At 42.4% G+C, this 23,153-nt stretch overlaps 1 protein-coding gene across 2 annotated transcripts in view; it reads left to right on the top strand.

Annotated features, from left to right (window-relative positions):
• Nucleotides 1-19,866, top strand: part of pik3r2 (phosphoinositide-3-kinase, regulatory subunit 2 (beta)) — a gene marked incomplete at its 5' end in the record, with an annotated part of 51,479 nt that extends 31,613 nt beyond the window's left edge. Inside the window, 11 exons of one of the 2 annotated variants that reach the window (XM_079529571.1) lie at nt 4,542-4,782; nt 5,671-5,756; nt 9,576-9,678; nt 9,992-10,090; nt 11,564-11,744; nt 12,041-12,160; nt 12,750-12,892; nt 14,813-14,989; nt 16,041-16,112; nt 17,746-17,919; nt 19,627-19,866. In XM_079529571.1, coding sequence (XP_079385697.1) covers nt 4,542-4,782; nt 5,671-5,756; nt 9,576-9,678; nt 9,992-10,090; nt 11,564-11,744; nt 12,041-12,160; nt 12,750-12,892; nt 14,813-14,989; nt 16,041-16,112; nt 17,746-17,919; nt 19,627-19,840 — 1,610 coding nt within the window. In that variant the 3' untranslated portion in view covers nt 19,841-19,866. The remainder of the gene's footprint in view (nt 1-4,541; nt 4,783-5,670; nt 5,757-9,575; nt 9,679-9,991; nt 10,091-11,563; nt 11,745-12,040; nt 12,161-12,749; nt 12,893-14,812; nt 14,990-16,040; nt 16,113-17,745; nt 17,920-19,626) is intronic. The other variant, XM_079529572.1, reaches the window with a different exon arrangement.
• Nucleotides 19,867-23,153: the final 3,287 nt, after the last annotated feature.

The raw sequence follows: 23,153 nt of genomic DNA, 5'->3' as shown, positions 1-23,153 counted from the left end.
CGTCAATATCGGTATATCGGCGCAAATTCACGGGTTCATGTGCTTTTTATTTGCATTGTAATCCCCATAGGGGGGTTTTAGATCGCCTCATATAATAACTGTGTTTGAAAAATAAACATGTCATCCCGCCCGTTTCACTCACATGGATATGAAGAATCAACTGACTGAGAGAAAACACTAATGTCACTGCTACTGAATTAGTTACATTTTCGCTAGAAACTGACTGTATCATATATGAGTGACTGACTGTCAATAACGACAATAACGCAGAGACAGCTTGTTTATTTCTGGACCACAACGCCTATATGAAACGATTTTAAGATGAGCCCATGTTATTCTCCATAGAGAAATTACTTCTGTGAACCAGGCAGAACCAGTGGATGAGCGAGTGACGTCAGGACTATAGCTACTATAGCTCTATAGCACTGATTTATGAAAATAAATAAATAAAAAATGAAAACTAAAAAAAGTATCATATAATATATCGGGGGTGTCATTATAGGAAATATTATCTAAATGTTTTCAACATTTTGTGAAAATGTGAAAATAAGTACAAGGATGGTATAATTATAGCTGGCTATTATGACTCATTCTATATATACGGGTGCAGTGGCGTGCACAGATAGACACTAGGGGGTGCTAGAGCACCCCCTGCCCTTTTGGCAATGTGCCCTTTTGGAAAAAAAGAAGAAATTTCTTTTTTTTTTTTTTTTTTTTTTTTTTGAAAAATAGCAGACCTACAAGCTCATAGCGCGCCACTCGGTGGCGCGCTATGAGCTTGTAGATCTGCTATTTTTCAATAGCTAAAGCATAACATAATGCTAACACCAAAAGGGGTTCCCGCCCAAAATGGATTAAGGCAACCGGCCGGTTCCACGCGCTGCACAAGGTGCCCTTTTTTAACTTGAGCACCTGCCCCTCTAAATGTCTGTGCACGCCACTGTACGGGTGTCAGCTTTAGATTGTATAAAGTCATCCCATGGAAGTTAAACAGAAAGCTAAACAGAAAGGGACAACAGAATGCCTATGAATCATGACGCTGGATTATAGCGACAACAGCAGCAAGTATAACACACAAAATAATGCTGCTAACCCTTTTTAACGGATCATTTAAGCTCTTTAAACACAAATAATGCTAACTCTCTTAGTCTTCTATACGGATCAACTCATCTCTTAACCCATTTTGGGCGGGAACCCCTTTTGGTGTTAGCATTATGTTATGCTTTAGCTATTGAAAAATAGCAGATCTACAAGCTCATAGCGCGCCACCGAGTGGCGCGCTACGAGCTTGTAGGTCTGCTATTTTTGAAAAATCGAAGAACGACTGACATAGAAACATAGCTTTTTCAGAAAACTGTCAGGATGTAGAAGACATTTATAGAATCTGATCTCAGGTCAAAATGGGTTAAAGACCAAGGACGTGCACACATAGACGTCAAAGGGGGCTTCAGCCCCTGCCCTTTTACCCGTCTGTAAAACAACTGCCCTCTCCAGACCACGCATGCAGCGTTTACTTTTTACTACATGGTGAAAGAAATGCAAATGCCACTCCTTTTCCATGCCATACCTGGAAGGCAGCATTCAGGAGAATTGCTTTGTTTTTCCTCAGCCAATCACAGTGACGGGGGGGTGGGTGGGAGCGGGTCGTTCAGTCACTGTATTCAGCCCATAGTTCACCATTTCAAATGGTCTAGCTGTGTTTTTTTTTTTTCTTTTGTCAACCACTACATTTTTATTAAACAGACCGTATAATTGTGACTAGCCAAAATATGTAACTAGCTAAATATGTCCCCGGCGTCATAGTAGCAGCCTGGTTAACTGGTTAACCTGGTTAAAAAGCACCGCGTCATGGGGTCAAATGTCCTACCTCACTGAGCCACGGTACATCTCCAAGCACCCACCCCCTCACCACCAGCACCACCACCACCCACATGCACTCATCTACGTCCATTATAGAATTGCACGGGACTCCTAATTTTGTATTTTTTTGTTTTGTTGCCATGAACTGCCTGCCGATGACGACGTGTTTGTTTTGCCACGGGGGCTGAATGTCGGCCCTTCATAGCTTCAATGCGTCCAATCTCTTGAGTAAAAGGTTTGCACGAGGGCCCCAGAAATGAGCTCAGCCTCATGAGTTGCATACTGCTTCTGCTGACTGGAGGTATAGAGAGAGGGTTGACCGTCTCAGCCCCGGAGAATGGAGCCAAGTGTGGAGAGAGAGAGAGAGAGAGAGAGGCGATGAGCTCATCCAGGCATGTCAACAATGCTGCTTGCCGTTGCAGCTGATTCTCCTGAGCACAGTCCACGGCCATTATCCACTTATACTTGACCTGTTGACCTGTTTCACCCCCCCCGGGTACGGGGTACATCGAGGATATATCATCAGAACACACGTCCTCGACTAATACTGGTGACTTGAACCCTATAGCATCCCTAGTCTGTGGGCTATGTTGGGTGGAGAGGCCTGACGTCGAACAAAAAAAAAACTAAAAGAATATATATTCAAAGATTTGTGCCGCATTTTTACGATTTTTCAGAAATAGCAGACCTACAAGCTCGTAGCGCGCCACTCGGTGGCGCGCTATGAGCTTGTAGATCTGCTATTTTTCAATAGCTAAAGTATAACATAATGCTTAGTTAAAACACCAAAAGGGGTTCCCGTCCAGAATGGGTTAACCCATTTTAGACCTGAGGACGATTCTACTAAATGTCTTCTTTGTAAATGTCTGTTTTCTGGGGGAAAAAAAACATGTTTCTATATCAGTGGTGCTCAAACTATTTCATGTCAAGGACCCCAAAGATTATCTGTATTCGGCCGCCGACCCCCATCTGAAAATATGTTGTTCCAGGGGACCCCCCCCCCCCCCCCCAGATTTGAGTTAAAAATGTTTGCTCGGAAAGAATATATATTCCAAATTTGCGCCACATTTTCACGATTTTTCAAAAATAGCAGACCTATCGAGCTTGTAGATCTGCTATTTTTCAATAGCAGATCTTAGCTATTGAAAAATAGCAGATCTACAAGCTCATAGCGCACCACCGAGTAGCGCGCTACAAGCTTGTACTGTAGGTCTGCTATTTTTGAAAAGTCGTGAAAAAGGGGCCGCAAATCTTTGAATATATATTTCAGAGCAAACATTTTTAACTAAAATATTGGCTTCTGGGGGGTCCCTGGAACTACATATTTTGAGATGGGGGTCCGTGGCCCAATACAGATAATTCTGGGGGTCCTTGACATGAAAAAGGTTGAGCACCACTGACATAGAAACTGTTTTTTTCAGAAAAATTTTAGCCTTTTTTTTAATCGACCTCAGTCCAAAATGGATTAAACACCATCCAACTGGCGCTGGCACTGCCAAAGACAAGCACTAAAACAACGTACAACAGTACTTGGCACCTGCTAAGTACGGAATTCCGGAAGTCCGGAATTCAAAATGTAGCCTATACTTGAGTAAAAGTGCAAAAGTATTGGCATCAAAATGTACTTAAGGATGGAGTGCCACGAAGAGTGTACAGTATTTGTTAAAATCATGCTTTTTAATACAAAGTTAATACACCATTGCACATAAAAACGACTCCAGGGTGTCTAATGAAGTGCTGTCACCTCATGAAAAACTGGAAAAATACAAAAATGGTGGCACTCCCTCTTTAAAGTACTAAAAGTAAAATGACTCATTGTGCAGAATGTCTCATTTTTTAAAGTTTTCAAATGTATAACAATCTTTTGAAAATGGCCAGATCTACCAGCTCACCAAATCAAACGTAGCGGAGTAAAAGTGCAATATTTGGATCCGAGATGTAGTAGGAGTGCAAGTATTGGAACATGTGGAACACCCAAGTAAAGTACACAAATACCTCAAATACTGTAAGTACAGTACAAAGCAGTACTGTTTGTTTTTGGCAGCAAGTTTTGATTTTAGTTTTAGTCATAATATGACTAAAAAAACTAAGAGGCTATATTATAGCCTCTTGAATAGTTTTCATTTAGTTTTAGTCACACTTTAGTCACCGGGAATGTCTTAGTGTTCGTCTAGTTTTAGTCGACTAAATATTTGATTTTAGTCGACTAAATCTACAGTTGATTTAGTCGACTAAAATGTATTTTGGTGGGCCTTGACGCATCGCAGCGTGCAACCACGTGTAAAATGACTTATACTTGATCTCTTGTACAATATAGTCCCTTCCTAACATTTTAGTCCAGTTTTTATTTGTCGACGAAATTGTCAGTATATTTAGTCTTAGTTTTAGTCGTCACAGCTTTGTTTTCATTTAGTTTCCGTTTGGTTTTCGTCTGTGGAAAAAAGGTATAGTCGACTAAATTGTTTTCGTCTTCTTTTTTTTGTCGACGAAATCAACACTGGTACAAAGCAAACGCAAACGCAATAAAACGCAATAAAACGCAATAAAATAAAATAAAATAAAATAAAATAAAATAAAATAAAATAAAATAAAATAAAATAAAATAAAATAAAATAAAATAAAATAAAATAAAATAAATATGATTCCCCCCCCCCCCCCCCCCCCCCCCCCCCATGTGACAGATGGCGCCTTGGCGAGCAGCAGCAGCAGTCGCCGGGGTGCAGGTCGAGAGGTGAGCCAGGTCCTGGAGAGGTCGTGCGGCGTGGTGCCGCTGCAGCACCACCTCACCCTGCAGTACCTCCTGACTCACCTGGCCAAGGTGGCCCAGGCGCAGCAGGCCTCCGTCAGCGACGGCCTGGACACACACACGCTGGGACGCATCTTCGGACCGCTGCTGATCAGGACCGAGTCTTCGGACCCGTCGTCCAGTACCGGGTGAGTTTACTGTACTAGACTAGGGCATTAAGCAACTAGTCGACTATTCAACTAGTCGACTAGTAAATCCACTAGTCGACCTTGTTGGTACTAGTTGACTAGTTGTTTTTTCCGATTTTGTAGGCCTCAAGATCAGGTAGATTATAGTTATAGTCACCAATGTACTTTAGTTTTTTTAAATGTACACATTTATTTCCACAAAAAAAAGATTTTTTTTTTTTTTTTTTTACACTCTAGGTAGTTAAACAACTAGTCGACTAGTAAACTAGGCAACTAGTCAACTAGTAAAAATGACTAGAAGTGAATGCACTAGACGTGCCCGTCGCAGTCGGCCACCGCGGCCTACGTGGGAACGATGCAACTTGGGAACCTAATGATGTACGTTGTCATAGCACCCGTTTTAACTGTCAGCCGGTGTCCCACATGGAGATCTGTGTGTGCCTGTGTGTGAAGACTGCAAACTGAAAAAGTGTACTTGGCAATCAATTCGGCCCACTGGCAGAGCCTGATTGGTTGAGCCTCAATTGGCTGAGGCAGAGGCTGGAAATTGCACAGGTGAAAGGAGTTGGCCTCATTAGGCCCACTGGCAGAGCCTGGCCCAGGTGAAAGGAGTTGGCCTCATTAGGCCCACTGGCAGAGCCTGAGCAGAGCCTTTTGTGATGGTTCTGGAGAACCGTGGGTCCGACCGACTCGATACCTGGCACTGCACTCCCTGTGGGGGTGTGGAATGCGTGTGTTGAATGTGAAATCGGTGGGTCAAACGGTTGTCGAGTTACGTGCATTACAACCGTACACACACACGCGCGCAGACAGACAGACAGAGACGTTGCTGCTTTTGGATTGGACTGATTTGCTGATTGATTGATTGATTGGCAGGTTGTCATTGGAGGAGGACTTCCCTGCCCAGGTGGTGGAGAGGTTGCTGATAGAGAGGACAGCAGAGTATGACGTCTCCCCCCCAGGTAAACACGATTGTTTTACTATGAAAACCTGCATCCGTCACGCGTCCGTCACGACCTTGTGACACGCTCCATAAATGGCCAATGCAGAATTCATTCCATATGTTGATCTGAGCGTTTTTGTTTTGTTTTATGCCACAGTACATCAAATATCTAGAAATATATCTAGGGCTGTCGCGGTTATAACATTTTACTTAATTGTTGCTCAAAAAAATATTATTACCGTATTATGAATACAAATTACAGTACATTTATGTTTGGCTTTTAGGCTACTTAACCCATTTTGGGCGGGAACCCCTTTTGGTGTTAGCATTATGTTATGCTTTAGCTATTGAAAAATAGCAGATCTACAAGCTCGTAGCGCGCCACTCGGTGGCGCGCTACGAGCTTGTAGGTCTGCTATTTTTGAAAAATCGAAGAACGACTGACATAGAACAGGGGTTCCCAAAAAAAATTGGACCAGGTACCCCTTTTGGGGTAGACATTTTTCCAGGTACCTGATACATAAATAGTCAAGATAACAGATAAGGGAAGGCCAATTAGTTGCATATAAAATGCAGAAGGGACAATTAATGATTCACCAAGGATATAAAGGACTGTATATCTGAATTATTGAGCTGCACAGAGCTAAAACTATAAAAATACTTTTAAGAAAGTATTTAAAAGTACTGATAAATACTCAGCACCACAACACCAAGTTAACAATTAGCTTTAACAGGATTACTTTAAGCAGAAAGATCCACATCCAAATGTTGATCTGAGCAGGAAATACTCTTTTAGAAAAATACCTTAAGTACCCAATTAAAAAGATGAGTCCACCAGAAGAATGATTGTCGAGTCAGAACATTACGGTTTAGTTAATTCATTTTCCAGATCTGAGAGACAGAATGATACTCACATACAGCCAAATAACTCTCCCCTGTACCACCAAAAGGCACAGGGTAGTCTCTCTCGAACAATTCATTTCACAGGCATTAATACTGTAGAATACGTCAATTGTTGATACACATTCATTGGCTGAATAGATATTTCATTTCCGCACTATACCGCGCTGGCACTGGTTGTCAAGCGCTCATTGGACCAGCACATGGATGATGAGACTGATATCGGGACAGCTTCCTTGGTTCCGTCATTGAGGGCCTGCATAAACCGGGAAAGCACAGAGGCTGGCGTTGCTATGGCAACCTGAAGATAACATTTCTTTCCCTGTTCGCTGTAAACTCTCGACAGAGAGAAATACTCTTATCTACTTTCTCACTAGGCACCAAGGTCAAATACATGTCTCAAATCAAAATAGACCTCTCAGTATGCGAGTTTAACTTGACTGGGGACAGACAGTATGGAGACTGACTAAGATATTAAAATCGGAATGTGGCGTCAGGAAATCCATAATATAAATATGATATAATAATATAAAGGATAATATAGGTCTGAGATGATTAGGCCTGTGGATGGTGACATGACATAAATAGGATAAGGAGAACACGGTCTGGGCCAAAGGGAACATTGACACAAGTCCACAAAAATACCAAAGTAACAGATCTACCATAACTCAAAATTATCTATCAACTCCATCACGTTTTGTGGATGAAGTGTCAAATGTGATCAATAATCAATAATCAATCTTCAGGGAATTAAATTAAAATAATATAAGGGTCAATTGGGAGATGAGAAATAAAATTAACTCTATACTAAGGATCAGGAGGGGAATAGAACCAGAATGGAAACCGGAACAATGAAAAAAAAAAAATAGTTTTGACTTAAGACTAGGCAAACAATCACTCCTTTTTTAGATGGTACTGTGGGAGAGAGACAGAATGACTCGAGGTCTTCGGGGTTCCCATGGAACTCAGCAATGTTGCAGCACGCCGTGCCGTCGAAAGTGTCAGAGTTTGACAATGTTCTTTAGGGCAGATGATATCTTCGGGGTTCCAATGGAACTCAGCAATGTTGCAGCACGCCGTGCCGTCGAAAGTGCCCATGGCAATGTTCATCAGATCTACCATAACTCAAAATGATCTATCAGTATCAAATCAAATCAAATCACCTTTATTTATAAAGCACATTTAAAAACAATTTCCATTGTACCAAAGTGCTGTACAGACATTTTATCAACACCACAGATAGACAGACAGCAGAAGAAAATTACAGACAATGAAAGCATGATTATAAACAAACTATCAAAATATAATCAAACAATATACTATTAAAAAACAAACATAAACAAGGTCACGGGCAATCAAATGCTTGGGAGTAAAACAGGGTTTTAAGTCTGGATTTAAAAACGTCAATGGAGGGGGAGGTTCTGATGGAGTAGGGGATGGTGTTCCACAGCCTAGGGGCTGCAACTGAGAAGGCACGGTCACCTCTGAGCCTCAGCTTGGTTGTTGGGACATCTAAAAGTTCAAGGTCTGTGGATCTGAGGTGCCTAGTGGTGGGGGGGTATTTTACAAGGTCTGTGATGTAGGCAGGGGCTAGGCCATTCAGAGCTTTATAAACAAATAAAAGGGATTTGAAATGAATTCTGAATTTCACTGGTAACCAGTGGAGGGAAGCCAGGACGGGGGTGATGTGGTCTCTCTTCTTGGTGCCAGTTAAGAGCCTAGCTGCTGAATTCTGGACTAGTTGGAGGCGGTTTAGGGCTGACTGACTGATACCGGTGAACAGGGAATTGCAGTAATCTAAACGGGATGTTATGAGGGCATGAATGACGGTTTCTAAGTTGGGAGTGGAGAGAAATGGTTTTATTTTGGCTATGGAGCGGAGGTGGAAGAAGCTTGATTTAACAACTGCGTTTACTTGTTTGTCTAGTTTAAATTCTGAGTCGAAAAGCACACCCAGGTTTTTTGCGTGGGGTTTGACCAGGTGGGAGAGGTTGCCTAGGTCCGTCTGGATCTGTGCGGTGGAGTCAGGTGGACCAAATATTATGATTTCCGATTTGGTATCGTTTAACTGCAGAAAGTTTTGTGACATCCAGTGTTTGATATCTGTGAGGCAGTTCCTTAGGTTGTCCAGTTGTGAGTGGTTGTTTGGTTTCAGGGGAAGGTAGAGTTGTGTATCATCTGCGTAGCAGTGGAATGAGATATTATGTTTGTGGATGATTTGGCCTAGGGGGAGCATGTATATGGAAAATAAAATGGGGCCCAAGATCGATCCCTGTGGGACCCCGCACGACAGATGGGCGGGTGGGGAGGAGTACCCCCTCATCTGAAGCGGCCGCAGAAACCTTTCAAGTGTCCTGAGTCTTTTTTTTTTTCCTGCAGCATGCGTCCTGCTGTTACTGTTTGGGGTCACGACAGGTTGACTGATGTAGAAGACATTTTTAGAATCTCATCTCAGGTCAAAATGGTTAACAAAAGGTGCACAAGTCAGATATAACAAAAATCTGAAAAATGCAAACACTTACAGTCTATTTTTAAACATTTAGAGTTCAAGTTAACGCTTGTGGTTTTACTGCGCAGCACTGCTGGAGAGACTCGAGCAAAGCAAGGCAGGTCTCTTGAGAGTTGGAATTGAACCAGGGACATTGTGGTGGTGTGGTGTGGTTGGCTGGCGCACTAACCCGTTGAGTCACCCCGGGGCGCCTCGCCAGTGATGCATATAACATGACCTTTCACCCAGTTAGACCTGAGGACGATTCTACAAATGCCTTCTAAATTTAAAACAGTTTTCTGAAAAACCCCATGTTTCTATGTCAGTTGTTCTCAAACATTTTCATGGGAGCACATATTTCTAGTTTGTTTGTGAATGCACACATCCATTAAGTATATTTGTGTGTGTGTGTGTGTGTGTGCGTGTGTGTGCGTGAACACGTCAATTCAGCCCTCCCAGCCAAGCCATTGAAGTCTAAAGCCACGCCAACAACCATGACAGACATATGCAGCCTGTTGAATGAAGCCGAGTGGTACTGGGGAGAGATCTCAAGGTAAAACAACACACACACACACACGCACGCGCACACACACACACACCCCTCTTCCCACATTTTCTATTTTGTGTGATATGTTTTTTTTCTTCTTTCTGTCCTTCACAACACCCCAACCCCCCCCCCCCCCCCCCCCCACCCCACGTGTCGCGACCCACGTGTTGAGAACCCCTGCTCTGTTATATGAGAACATTTTGTCACCTGCTGCGTGCAATAAAATCTCAGTTTTGGTTCCTATAGGGTGTAATTACTGGTGTTATTTTTTTAACGGTGTGAGAGTGTGTTGTGAACCTTTGTGTCTGTTTTTTTTCAGAGAGGAGGTGAACGAGAAGCTACGGGACACGCCTGACGGGACGTTTCTGGTCCGCGACGCCTCCAGTAAACTGGAGGGGGAGTACACCCTCACACTCAGGTGATTTGGGACAGCACATTTTAGGTTTTAGTTTTAGTCCTAGTCTCTTGAACGGTTTTCATTTGAGTTTCAGTCACATTTTAGACACCTGGGAATGTTTTTAGTGTTTAGTGTCTAGTTTTATATGTCGACTAAAATGTTAAGATTTTAGTAGACTACATCTACGGTTGGTTTAGTCGACTAAAATGTGTTTTGGCGGGGCCTCGATGCTGTCGTAACGGCTCATTTTACACTGAAAATAGCCGATCGACAAGCTCACGACGCGTCGCAGCGCGACGCGTCGTGAGCTTGTGGATCTGCTATTTTCAGCATGCAACCAAGTGTAAAATGACTTATACTGGATCTCCACTAGTCCCTTCCTAACATTTTAGTCCAGTTTTTATTTGTTGACGAAATTGTCAGTACATTTAGTCTTAGTTTTATTCATCATAGCTTAGTTTCAATTTAGTTTCCGTTTGGTTTTCCTCAGTGAAAAAAGGTAGTCGACGAACATTTTTCGTCTTGGTTTTAGTCGGCGAAATCAACACTGCAAGTGATGCGGACTATACTGATTGATTCCAAAAAAAACTATTTATCGTGACATCCTTACCAGTACATTACTCAAGTGACACCACGTGTGCTCCTGATCAAGTTGCATTGTAAAACAACAGGCTCCTACTTGTCCCTTCTTCTTCTTTTGCATTTATTTTGCTGTTATTCCAGTTATTATATAAATTACAAATTAATTTGGCCCTTTTTTCATTTTTGAGACTTCAGTGTTTTGTACTATACAATTGTATGTATAAGTACAGAACAAAGAAGGTTTGAGTCTGAGCAATTATGTTTTAGTTTCTTTTATGCCAGTGTTAATTTTTAGTTGGCTAAGACTAGATAGTTTAAGCAAGCCTAGGCAGGCCTAAAGTTCAATGGATTGTTCAAAGACTGAGCTTAAATCAGAATTCGCTACTAAAAGTAACACTAAGACTAAGTTGCTAAAATACTTTTAGTCTTTACTAGAATTACTAAAATCACTAGGTTAGGTTTCTGGTTTAGGTTTAGGTTTATTCTACAGTTGGAGGCCATCGATATTGTCCTTTTCTTTTTGCTGAGGTTTGCGTGATCTGCGCAAAACCCCTTTTGGTGTTTTAAACATTATGTTATAATTTAGCTATTGAAAAATAGCAGATCTACAAGCTCATAGCGCGCCACCGAGTGGCGCGCTACGAGCTTGTAGGTCTGCTATTTTTGAAAAATCGTGAAAATATTTATTTCAGAAAACTGGAGGATTTAGAAGGATTTTTTAAAATGTTGAAGTCAGGCCTAAATGGGTCAAATGATAAGGGACAATATCGGTGGCACCCAACTGTAAGTGGGGAACAAAGAACCTTTTTTGCATGGTGGGGAACATAGAACCTGGGGAACATACAGTAGGTATACGCTCCCCTCTCATCCTCTCTCTCTCGCCTCGTCTTCCGTCCGTCGTCCCTTTTGCAGGAAAGGAGGCAACAACAAACTGATAAAGATCTACCACCGGGAGGGGAAGTACGGCTTCTCGGAGCCCCTCACGTTCGTGTCCGTGGTGGAGCTCATCAACCACTACCGCCACGAGTCCTTGGCCCAGTACAACGCCAAGCTGGACACCAAGCTCTTCTACCCCATCTCCAAGTACCAACAGGTGGGCGCTCGAAACCAAGGGACGTGCACTGCACACACAGGCCTCACTCACACCATTTAGGCCTGACGTCGAAATAAAAAAAACGTCCGCTCTGAAAGAATATATACCTATTCAAAGATTTGTGCCGCATTTTTACGATTTTTCAAAAGTAGCAGACCTACAAGTTCGTAGCACGCCACTCGGTGGCGTGCTACGAACTTGTAGATCTGCTATTTTTCAATAGCAAGACACACAGATCGGTGTCTCCATTGGAAACTGATGTGTGTTGTTTGTCTCCATGATGTGGAACCAACCAGTTGGTGAAGGAGACCAGCATCGAGGAGGTGGGAGAACAGCTGAAGGTCTACCACGAACAGTGGCAGGAGAAGAGCCGCGAGTACGACGCCCTGTACGAGGAATATACACGCACCTCACAGGTAAACCGAATGTCTCTCTCTCTCTCTCTCTCTCTCTCTCTCTCTCTCTCTCACACACACACGCACACACACACACACACACACACACACACACACACACACACACACACACACACACACACACACACACACACACACACAGTATTCATTCAGGAACTATAGGTGAACATTTTTAACCCATTAAGACCATTGAGAACAGATTCTACAAATAATGTCTTCATTTTCTGAAGAAGCAAAAAAAAGTGTTTCTCTATCAATGGTGCTCAAACTATTTCATGTCAAGGAGGACCCCAAAGATTATAAAAATGTATTTGGCCGCCGACCCCCATTTGAAAACATGAACACCCCAGCACCAAAGATCTGAGTTAAAAACATTCGCCGGGAAAGAATATATATATTCAAACATTTGTGCCACGTGTTTTCGCGATTTTTCAATAGCTAAAAGTATAACATAATGCTTAAAAGTGCTTCAAAGCTAAGTCGACACGGTTGCGTTCCAGGTCTTAATGGATTACGACACTATTAAATCTCAATCACATGAATGAATTCCACTGATCTCTCTCTCTCTGTACCTTTACCCTCTCCCCAGGAGCTGCAGATGAAACGGACCGCCATCGAGGCCTTCAACGAAACCATCAAGATCTTCGAGGAGCAGTGCGAGACCCAGGAGCGCTACAGCCGAGAGAGTCTGGAGAGGTTCCAACGAGAGGGCAACGAGAAAGAGATCCAGAAGTAAGTGAGACAGAGCTCTCGTGGCGATGACTGTCGATTAGTTGTCGACCGCACAAGTATAACTCGTATGTCATTGGCTTTCAGGTCACAGTGCGTTTTAACTCAACCCCCCCGCCAGTGGGGGGCGCTGATAGTTCAGCAACCCGCCACCGTTCACCACCATTCTATTTGGCTGTAGAAGAAGACGGCCTCCTCGTCTCACCAAAACAGCAATGGGCGAAGGTGGTCGCACTGATCGGATTAATCACTGGCTAAGAGTCTTTAGAAGCATTCATATTTTAGACGCGCGCTCACGGGGAGTTGCTATTGGCCTGTCTCACAGCCCCCTTTCCACGCCCCCTTCCGGTAGCTAGTGGTGTCATTTAACATTAGGCATTTACACTTTTTTTCTCTGAAGTACATTTCCTAATGTTAAAATGTCAAAGACCGATAATAATATGAAGAAAACACAATGGTATAACAACTCAAATAAGTAGAATAAACCTTACCTTTACAAAACGGTAGTTTGTGGCTTGTGAAAATACCTCTTTTAACATGGAAGTCTATGGTCCGCAGAAAACACCATTAGCTCCAAAAGGGAGCGTGGAAAGGGGGCGGGGAAATGCTGTGAGATAGGCCTATAGAGGGTATGCGCATGCTTAAAGTGAATGGCACATCGAGTGGCAAATCGAGTGGCAAAGCAACAGGCAAAGTGAGTTTAACATTGTTTAATGTTGTTTAATACAATCAAATAGGACTTTTCTGTTTGGATGCATGGGCTGTCAAGGCCAGAAAGTAGTTTTTTGCCACTCAGTAGGCGTTCCTGCATAACTTCCGGGTTTGATGATGATGTCACGCGCATACCCTCTATTGAGCCACTAAACACAGCGCAATTTGAAATGGAAAACTCTTAAAAAGGACTAGAAAGTAGAAAGGCCTCATCCACCACCTTCATCGATTTTCAATGCATTGAGGAAGCAATCGAACATGGAGCTGCCGCTCGACGAGAGCTTTGATTATAGCGGTAAGCCAACTTTATAGGTTTATCATTAAATAAACACGTTAAAGGCGTCGTTGGCGGTGCGGGATTTCATTAAAAAGGCCCGTTATCACCCGGAAATATGAATTATTTGTATCTTTTCGGGCGACGTTGCTCCGGCCCACTTTTCGACCATCGCCTGTTCGCCCTGCTATCGCCGGTAGTCGCCGGGGTCCCCATAGACAAATAATGCACTTCCGGGAAAATTCGTCTGTCTGTCGCCCCGCTGTTAAAACGTACTGTAAGTGTTGGAGCTGATATGACATCTATAGATGTCTATCTATGACATCTATAGATGTCTATCTATGACATCTATAGATGTCTATCTATGACATCTATAGATTACTGTTAAAACGTACTGTAAGTGTTGGAGCTGATATGACATCTATAGATGTCTATCTATGACATCTATAGATTACTTTGAGACTGTCAATTTTACAATCTGCAAAAATGACGATGAGTTTTAACCCATTTCGACCTGAGGACGATTCTACAAAATGTCTTCAAAATCCTGAAAGTTTTCTAAAAAAAAACCTATGTCAGTGGTGTTCAACAATTGTATGTCAAGGGACCCCCAGAATTATCTGTATTTGACCCCCCCATCGTTCCAGGGACCTCCCAGAAGCAAAAATTTGCGTTAAAAATGTTCGCTCTGAAAGAATATATGCATATCGTAGCTCGTAGCACGGCACCGGGTGCTTGTAGATCTGCTATTTTTCAATAGCTAAAGAATAACATAATGCTTAAAACACCAAAAGGGGTGTAGATTAGAACAAAATAAAGCTCAGACTAAACAAAAAACACAGATAGAAAACATTTACTATTTCCCTGTTGCATTGTCCCGGGAAAAAAAAAACACCCCACAAAAACTCACTGGAAAATGTCTCTCGAAACAATCATAGGATCCAGAGCAACTCGGAACGGCTCAAGTCTCGAGTGACGGAGATCCACGACAGCAAGCGTAAGCTGGAGCAGGACCTGCGGCAGCAGGTCAGCGACAACCGGGAGATCGACAAGAGGATGAACAGCCTCAAGCCCGACCTCATGCAGCTCCGCAAGATCAGGGACCAGTACCTGATGTAAGTACAGTATATAAGCTCCGTTCTCAGACAGACACACACACACCGGTGTTGTTTTTTTTAGCAGCTAATTTTGATTTTAGTAGTCTCTCTTGAATAGTTTTCATTTAGTTTTCAGTCACATTTTAGTCACCCGGAAGGTAAATATCGTGCGGTTTTAGTCGACTAAATCTAGAGTTGATTTAGTCGAACGAAATGTATTTTGGGCGGGTCTTGATGCCGTCGTAATGACAGTTTTTTTTCAAAAAAAATAGACGATCTACAAGCCCACAAGGCTTGTAGATCGTCTATTTTCAGCATGCAACTAATTGTAAAATGACTTATACTGGAGCTCTTGTCCACTAGTTCCTTCCTAACAATTGTTATTTTATTTGTTGACGAAATTGTCAGTATATTTAGTCTTAGCTTTAGTCATCATAGCTTCGTTTTTTATTTAGTTTCCATTTAGTTTTCGCCAGTGGAAAAAGGTAGTTGACGAACATTTTTCGTCTTAGTTTTAGTCGACGAAGTCAACACGGTCAGACACACAGCTGCATGCCTCTGTCTAAAAGAAAATTGAAATACCTGTGATTGTGATTTTGCGCCCACACACTCACACACACAGCGTTGTCTTACAATACATGGAAAGACTGTCCCCTCCATTCAGTGCCTCGTGCTAACCTAGCCCCTTTTCTAACACATTTTTAATGTGTTTTGGCCGGCCTTATAATGCCGACATAATGACTGATTTTACACTTGCTGAAAATAGCCGATCTACAAGCTCACTGCGACGCACTGTGAGCTTGTAAACCGTCTATTTTCAGCATGCAACCAAGCTGGATCTCTTGTCCACTAGTCCCTTTTTTACATTTTTATTTGTTGACGAAATTGTCATTATATTTTATTTAGTCTCAGTTTCATTCATCATAGCTTAGTTTCCATTTAGTTTTCGTCAGTGAAAACATGTAGTCGACGAGCGAGGTTAATCAACACTGATGAGTGCTACATTACATAGAGTAAAGCCAGTGATGTCTACTCTAACCAGTGGTGTGGCCTTCCCTTCACGTTGCAGATGGTTGACTCAAAAGGGGACACGGCAGAAGAAGATCAACGAATGGCTGGACATCAAGAACGACGCTGACGAGTAAGTGTATATGACATTAACACTTCCAAGTCATAAGGGGGTTGTATACCGGTGCTGGATGGCCTTAACCCATTTTAGACCTGACATCGAAATAAATAAAAAAGTTTTCTGAAAGAATATTATATTCAAAGATTTCACGATTTTTCAAAAATAAAAAAAACATTTCAAGCTCATAGCGCGCCACTCGGTGGCGCGCTACGAGCTTCTAGGTTTTTCAATAGCTAAAGTATAACATAATGCTTAGTTAAAACACCAAAAGGGGTTCCCGCCCAGAATGGGTTAACCCATTTTAGACCTGAGGCCGATTCTAACAAAAAATTGCTTCTAAATCAGACAGTTTTCTGGAAAACCTATGTTTCTATATCAGTTGTTCTCAAACGTTTTCATGTCAAGGACCCCCAAAAATATATGTAATGGGCCGCGGACGCCCATCTGAAAATATGTTGTTCCAGGGACCCCCCCACCGAAGCAAAGATTTGATTTAAAAAAAAACGTTTGCTCTGAAAGAATATATATTCAAAAATTTGCACCACATTTTCACGATTTTTCAAAATAGTAGATCTACAAGCTCGTAGCGCGGCACTATGAGCTTGTAGATCTGCCATTTTTCAACGGCTATAACATAATGCTTAAAACACCAAAAGCATTGTATTTTATATAGAGGGTATGCGCATGCATAATGTGAGTGGCAAATCGAGTGGCACATTAAGTTGCAAATCGAGTGGCAAAGTGGGTTTAACGTTGTTTAATGCAACCAGATAGGACTTTTCATTTTGGATGTACAGGCCGTCAAGGCCAGAAAGTCAGGTTTTTTTTTGCCACTAAGTAGGTATTTCCACTTAACTTGATGATGATGTGCATACCCTCTATTTTAACCCCCAGGCAGGGATGCACTGGAAAATACTTGCAAGTCAGTTTGCATACAGTTGGAGGCCATCGATATTGTCCTTTTCTTTTTGCTGAGGTTTGCGTGATCTGCGCAAAACTTCTTTTGGTGTTTTAAACATTATGTTATAATTTAGCTATTGAAAAATAGCAGATCTACAAGCTCATAGCGCGCCACCGAGTGGCGCGCTACGAGCTTGTAGGTCTGCTATTTTTGAAAAATCGTGAAAATATTTATTTCAGAAAACTGGAGGATTTAGAAGGATTTTTTTAAATTTTGAGGTCAGGCCTAAATGGGTCAAATGATAAGGGACAATATCGGTGGCACCCAACTGTAGGTGATACATCTAAGCGCACTGAGAAACTGTCCAATTCTTTGTTTTCTAGTGCAATGTACAGAGCGAGTAGTTTAACTTAAAGAGAGAGCTGCTGTTGTCGTATTAGTTGCTACCGTGCTTAACCTGCAACGTGCATCGAGGATGCTCGAAATGACTTTCGAAAACCCGTGCAAACCTTGCGGCCTTTAATCATTTGTCATTTTAACAACTGAGAGATCCAGAAATGCCACTTTGTAATTGAAGTACTCGGCGGCCGGGCTTCCGCGTTTTAGCTTCAAGCGGCCTCCTCGTTGCTGCAAGGCAAGGGTGGAAATGTCAAGAAGGTGGCAAAACAAGTTTCCTTATCTCGTCTTTTATCTCAGGAATCTTAAAATAAATGAACGTTCCTTTTGTCTCCTTTGTGTTTCCAGCTCCTACTCGCTGGTGGAGGAGGACGAGGGCTCGCCCCACCATGACGAGTGCACGTGGTACGTAGGCGACATCAAACGCACCCAAGCCGAGGAGATGCTGAGAGGAAAGTCTGACGGGACCTTCCTCATCCGAGAGAGCCAGTCACAGAAGGGCTCCTTTGCCTGCTCTGTAGTGTGAGTTTTTTTGGGTTTTTTTTTTGCAGTCATGTTTGCAGTTTTCATTTACTTTAACCCAGGGTTCCCCAATAGGCGGGCCATTTGCGGCCCACGGAGCGCCCCCTTGTGGCCCCTGGAAGAATAAAAAAAAGAAAAAAAAATGTTTTTGTTTTGTTTTCGGGGGGTGTCCCAGATATAAATGCCATTAAATGGGGGTCAGTAGCCTATGCATGTCAAACTGGGCACCCCCTCAAGGACCACTGGTGGTCCCCGGACCACTGGTTGAGAACAATTTTTAATTAATTAATGAAAAAATAAAAAAAACAATTTTTCGCGCGTGCGGAGTCGGCCCCCAGCCTGGTTCCCTAGTCAAAATATGGCCCTTGAGGAAAAATAATTGGGGAACCCTGCTTTAACCTATTTAGACCTGAGACCAGATTCTAAAAAAATGTCTTCCAAATGTTGTTGTTGCTATGTTGTTATGTTACTCTTTGTCACACTTTTTCGTCCAATTCCTCAATAAGTTAACCACTTAAACCGTACAGTTCATAGTCCGGAGTCCCCAGTGGTCTATACTTGTCCTTTCCTTTTTTTTTACCTCTAGATCAAATATCTTCGCCAAAAATGGCAGAACTGCGTTGCGTCGTGACGTCATTTCTGCTAACCTTTGCCTGTTAGTTGCCAAGAATTGGGATGCTAGGGTTAGATAGATAGATATCTTTATTGTCATTCAACAGATATATAAAATGCATACAGTAAGTGAACGAAATTTCGTTCCACTGGATTCCAGACTACTCCTGGAGTAAGGAATGCAAAAAACATACTATACTAATATACAATAGAGCACCGAAGTCTGACGTCACTTTCAGTAGAGGGCGCCAGTACACAGGTTCATGTATTTTTTGAGTGGTGTAAACCACTCCTACAACTGGCTTTGTTAGTTTACGTGTCTGTCTGTTTGTCTGTCTGTCTGTTCGTACCAAAAAATGAGCATGGTTGCTATGGTCACCCATTTCACACGGGTGTGATTTCATTACGTCAGACATTACGTCAGACCACAGCTGATCAGTCTATATAAGACCTTACACCACTCAGTTCACACGGGTGTGATTTTTTATTTGCATTGAAATCCCCATAGGGGGACGTCAGGACTTCGGTGCTCTATTGTATTTGTAGGAACATACAACAGAAGTAAAGTGTCCATGAAACTAGTGTTGATTTTGTCGACTAAAACTATGACAAAAAATGTCTGTCGACTACCTTTTTTCACTGACGGAAACTAAATGGAAACTAAATGAAAACTAAGCTATGGTGACTAAAACTAAGACCAAATATGCTGACAATTCCGTCAACAAACTAGACTAAAATGTTAGGAAGGGACTGGTGGACAAGATCTGCTAGTTTCAGCAAGTGTAAAATCAGCCATTACGACGGCATCAAGGCCCGCCAAAAACGCATTTTAGTCGACTAAATCAACTGTACATTTAGTCGACTAAAATCTTAGGATATTTAGTCGACTAAAACCAGACTACATACACACTAAAACATTCCAGGTGCCTAAGATGTGACTAAAACTAAATGAAAACCATTCAGAAGACTATGACTAAAGCTAAAAAAAATCTAAATGTGCCGTCAAAATCAACACCAGCTGTGAACACAGCAGAAGTTAAAGAGTCTGATGAAACTGAACAACATTTCTCCCCCCCCCCCCCCCCCCCACCATAGTGTCGAGGGCGACGCCAAGCACTGCGTCATCTACAAGACGGCCACGGGCTACGGCTTCGCCGAGCCCTACAACCTCTACTCGTCCCTCCGAGACCTGGTGCTCCACTACAAGAACGTCTCCTTGGTCCAACACAACGACCAGCTGAATGTAAACCTAGCCTACCCGGTTCTGGCCCGCTCGCCGCCACCCAATCAAAACCAGCACCCCAGATGAGCTACCCCACCACACCATCCCACCACCCCGCCTTCCAACATCCCTTCAACCCCAGCCAGGGGTGTGCGAAGAAAATGTATTTTTTTCTTTTTGTTCATTCACATTAAAAAAAAAAGAAAAGAAAAACAATAACCCATCAGAGGTGTGGCTTCCAATGGTACCTTTCGGCCTGAAAGGTACCTTTCAAAACCTACAAGGAAGAGACGGAGAGAACCTCACTGTATATGAACAGTGGTTAGCGACCTGTTGAACGTGGCTGCTAGTTTTTGGAGGATCCACCAGCCATGTGCCATAATAACGTAATAGTGACGTTTGGGTTCGGGTGCTTGACGACGGTGCTTTACTTTTTCTCCCCCCCCTTACTCTTGTCCTTGGCTCCTCTCCAGCTAACGGCATGGCATCATCAGGACAACATAAAGCACACAAATGACCCAACAACGACTAAAGCACTGTACGCTTCACGGTTGCGCGCGGCCGCGCCTTTTAGCCAGCACGCCTGTAACTGCATGGTGTCGGTTAACAGTATGAGAAATCTGTGAGAGAAGATGTCATTGATTATTATGTACCAACAACAACAACAACAACAAAACAGCCTACACTAAAATGTTGTTAAACAAGGTCACTAAAAAGCACACAGAAAACAATTTAAGCCTCAGACCATTGTTGGAAAAAATATATATATATATACACAGAGAGAGATGAAGGTGAAGGGGGAACAGGCTGTCGGGACGAGGGAGAATGCCAAACAAAGTCATTTTTTTCCCCCTGCTTTTGGCCTTGCCTGCTGACTTGCAGTAAGACAAAGGCCCCTGAAAGCTGTCATCCCCCCAATGCAGACCTGCCTGCCTGCTAAAGTCTCCTTCAGACAAAGGCCCTGATCTAGCTGTCAACTCCCAAGGAAAAGGACTGGCTCTTTTGGCTATATAAGCGGTGCTGCTCACGTTGCTTTTACACCAACCCGATGGGGACACTGAGAAACTTTTTTGGACCAGCGAGGGAAGTAGTCCACTGGAGCTTGGAGGAACTTGTGTTGTTTTGGGTGAGGGGAGGGGGGGGGAGGGGAGGGGAGGGGAGAGAATGCTGCGGTTGTGGGGGGTTAAATGTGTTAGAGAGGGTTTCTAAAACTGTTAGATTCGATTTAAAAGCTTGCTTAAGTGCCATAGTAATAAGCCTTCGACTGACCACGAGCCTGTGTCACACAAGAATGAGTGAAGCGCCTACACACCGGGGGAACGGATGGAGAGAGAGAGAGAGAGAGAGGGGAAGATGGAAGGGAAGGAAGGAAGGAAGGTAGGGGCTTTTCCTGGAGAAAGAAAAACAAAACAAAAAAAAACTCCTTATATATTTTTTATGGAATAGATCAAGCTGCTGTGATGTGTTTCTCTCCCTCTCCCTTTCACTCCCTGGCCTCTCTCTGTGAGTGAGTTTGATGATATAAAAGGTACAGCATCGTAGATTTTACACGGTACAAGCTTTGGTGTATTTGTGAGTGTACTGTACTGTATAATCACGATAATACACTAAAAGAAGAAATTGGTACATTGATGAATGCAGTTGACTATTAGGATTCAGGTTGAAATCATGGATCATGGAGAGAGACTGCACCAAGCGTGTTTCTTTTTTGTTTTGTTTTGTTTGTTGTTTAAAACTTATACTTGCTTCTTCTTCTTCTTCTTCTATTTCTTCTTCTTCTTCCTCTTAAATACTGTAGCCGCCTGTAGCCACTGACTTCAGGTATAACTGTTAGTGCTGTTCTAAATGTGTTTATTTCTATATATGCTAATGACACTTAAAAAAAAAGAGCATCTGTCTATGTGATTCTGATATCTTCAGTACTGTATGTGCTTTGTTGTCTCTAGCTAGGAAAACTGTTTTACTGGTACAACATTCTTTGCAGATGTTTTTTTGTTTTGTTTTTACTCTCGGTACTTCTTTGGCCACAAAAAAAAACACACTGCTCTTGACTTTTTTTTTTTTTTTTTTTTTTACACGTGCGAGAGAGGCCTGATTCACAGTGCTGGAGAATATTGTACAAAGTGAGATTTTTCTTCTTTTTTTTTTTTGTAGGTGTATAATGTAGCGCAGGTAAACAGGAGTCGAGCACAGTATGTGACACTGATGCATTTTGATGGCTGTAATTTCTTATTTTTCCATCATTTTGCTTATGCTCTCAGATTCTGCTCGGACGCACAAGTATCCAGCTAAAGTGAGCCAAATGAAGGATGTCTATTCATGTAGCAAGAGAAGAAAAAGAAAAAAGAACCTTGTCCTTTTGCGATTTTTTAGAACGGCCACACTTCTTGATTGAGAGATTATCTGCTCCGCAGTATGCATGAACAACTTTTTTTTGGGATTTTCCTTTTCGTTTCGTCGTTGTCACTTGGCACCAGCTGTGCTCAATACTCGTGCGCTCTATTATTTTCTTTCAGTGCATATGCGTCGTGTGTTTGTGTCTTTACGATGAAACACAAGACAGAAGCATGTGAACGAGACGAGGCTTTAGATACAGACTAGTCTCGCGTCACCAGACTGTTGACTCTCGCAATTTCGTTGGAATAGTTGTCTGGCTATACGCGAGACTAGATACAGAGTAGACACACTTCCGAGAGCAACTCCTTCCCCCCCACCATCATGTTCTGTGTTGTAGCAGTGACGTCCTGCTGTTGACTTCCTTTATGCCTGACTTATCGTGCTACGCATCGTGTTTTACGCGCGTCGTGCGCAACTACGTATAAATTCGGCTTTACATTACGGCTGGAGGCAACGCTTCCTTAACCATCTCTTTTGTTCTCTCTCTATTTCAAAGCACAGTCCTTTCGCATGGAAATGGAACTATGGAGTTTAATCGCGTTGTGGTCGATGAAAAGGTCACAGCGACAACAGGCATCACGTAATGACATGTTTAGTCAATTTAATCTGGTGGGTTGATTTAAGTGGTGGTGTTTTTTTTAATTATTATTCCTGGAGATGAAAATAATTCGTCTCCAGAGTTTCCCCCACTTACTGTATAGAAGTAGTCCCAGTTTGCCAAAAAGAAAAGAAAAGAAAAATTGTATTTTTGTAGAATGTGTGTAGAATAGTTTACAGTAGCCGGGAATGGGAAATTATGAGAAAGAAAGAAAGAAAGATTTTTTTTTTCTTTTTTGAGAATTGCATGTTTGGCATTTTAGACTTTCTTTTATTTTGGAATCGTGGTAGGGATGAAAGACATTTTGAGTTCAATCAAAAATAATCAACAGTACTGTACCGAGTGCTTTGCACAGTTCTTGGCAAGACGAAAAACAACCAAGAATTAAACTAGAAGTGACCGTGG

Source organism: Electrona antarctica, assembly GCF_951216825.1.
Source record: "Electrona antarctica genome assembly, chromosome: 19".
In the NCBI taxonomy this organism is placed as follows: domain Eukaryota; kingdom Metazoa; phylum Chordata; class Actinopteri; order Myctophiformes; family Myctophidae; genus Electrona; species Electrona antarctica.
The sequence above is the reverse complement of the archived record's forward strand: the minus strand, read 5'-3'. Positions and strand labels throughout refer to the sequence as shown.